The sequence below is a fragment of the Charadrius vociferus genome, unplaced genomic scaffold, assembly GCF_000708025.1.
Source record: "Charadrius vociferus isolate BGI_N301 unplaced genomic scaffold, ASM70802v2 scaffold1528, whole genome shotgun sequence".
Classification (NCBI taxonomy): domain Eukaryota; kingdom Metazoa; phylum Chordata; class Aves; order Charadriiformes; family Charadriidae; genus Charadrius; species Charadrius vociferus.
The window spans coordinates 144,568-145,999 of record NW_009649849.1 but is presented as its reverse complement, the minus strand read 5'-3'; the positions used below and the strand labels follow the sequence as shown (position 1 = coordinate 145,999).

The 1,432-nt window shown below is 62.5% G+C and overlaps 1 protein-coding gene across 1 annotated transcript in view; it reads left to right on the top strand.

Annotated features, from left to right (window-relative positions):
- LOC104291676 (steroidogenic acute regulatory protein, mitochondrial-like) overlaps nt 1-1,037 on the top strand; it is a 9,931-nt gene extending 8,894 nt beyond the window's left edge. Inside the window, exons 6-8 of the mRNA XM_009890938.1 lie at nt 339-523; nt 697-790; nt 936-1,037. Of these exons, the coding sequence (XP_009889240.1) occupies nt 339-523; nt 697-790; nt 936-1,037 (381 nt within the window). The remainder of the gene's footprint in view (nt 1-338; nt 524-696; nt 791-935) is intronic.
- The last annotated feature ends 395 nt before the right edge of the window (nt 1,038-1,432 follow it).

Here is a 1,432-nt window from a genome sequence, read left to right as displayed (position 1 = left end):
GGATTGGAACAGACTGTGTATTTACTTCCACAAACAAAAGGAATCTCTAAGAGGGCCCCATTAGTATTTTTCAGTGACTACAAGAAAAAAAAAAGAAAAAAAAAAAGGCTGCAAAAATCACCCACTTTCCCCCTTAATAGCCCGCAGGGGGTTGGGATTTAATTACCCCCAGGTGCCAGCCCCAAGCCCCCACCTCCCTGCTGCTTCTCTGCTCATGCTGCCACCCCAGGCTGCTGTCCCCACGGGGGCTTAACGTCCCCCGGGGCAGGAGTAAGGGGGTGGCGGGGATGTCCCCGAGAGGGGCAGCCCACAGGAAGCCTCGCTCCTTGCCCTGGTAGGTGCTGCAGCGCGTTGGGATGGACACGCTGGTGACACACGAAATCACCGCTCCCAGCCCGGGCAACCTGGTGGGCCAGCGGGACTTTGTCAGCGTGCGGCACCGCTGGAAGAGGGAGATGACCATCTACCTGGTGGGAACGGCCACCCACATCGAGCCGCTGCCATCACAGGAAGGGTGCATCAGGTGAAGTGTCCCCCCCAAAAGAGACCATCACGGGGTATCATGTCCCTGCGGTGGGGGACACCACCACTGCAGCCGGGCACGGCAGGGGATGCCCACCAAGAGCTACCTCCCCGTTGCCTTTGCTCTAGGATCTCCTTCCCCCCCTTATTTTTTTTTTTTTTTGGCCACCGCAGGGCCGAATCTCGGCTGAGCTGCATCGTCCTCCAGCCGCTGGCGGGGGGCGCCGGCCGTACCCGCTTCACCTGGCTCCTCAGCATGGACCTGAAGGCAAGTGCCACCGCGTGACTTGGGGTGGGACAGCGAGGGGTGCACATCCCCGCGCGTAAATGAACCCTCCTCCCCTGGGGATGGGCACCCCCCAAACTCTCTTTGACCCAGCGGGACCAAATTCGGGGTGTTTCCTCCCCCAAAGGGCTGGATCCCCACCTCCGTCATGGACCGCGTCCTGCCGCAGTCCCAAGCGGACTTCATCAAGCATCTCCGCCGGCACCTCTCTGCCACCGCGTGCCCCTGAGCTGCGGGAGGACGGGCTCTGCCCGAGCTTGAGGGACACGGTCTGAGCTGGAGACCCGCTCCTGCCCTCGCTCATTGCCGAGGAGCCGCGGCCACCAGCGACGGAGCAAGGCGGCGCACCCACCCGGCAAGGAGGACGCCCTTCACCCACCACCGTGATGCTTCTTCGGGGATGGAGCAACCGAGGCAGCGCCCAGCCTTGCGTGAATGGCTTGCCAAAAAAAAAAAACCCTTGCCCAAACCTCGCCCAGTGAGCAGCAATGGGTGGTCAGCATCCATGGGCAGCTCCTCCCTGCCCGCCATGCACAGGGGACACGGGGCGGGCGCCAAAACGCACCCCAGAGTTGGGCATCGCTGCCCACGCGGCCTTTCGTTCTGCAGCTTCAGCCCTGCCCC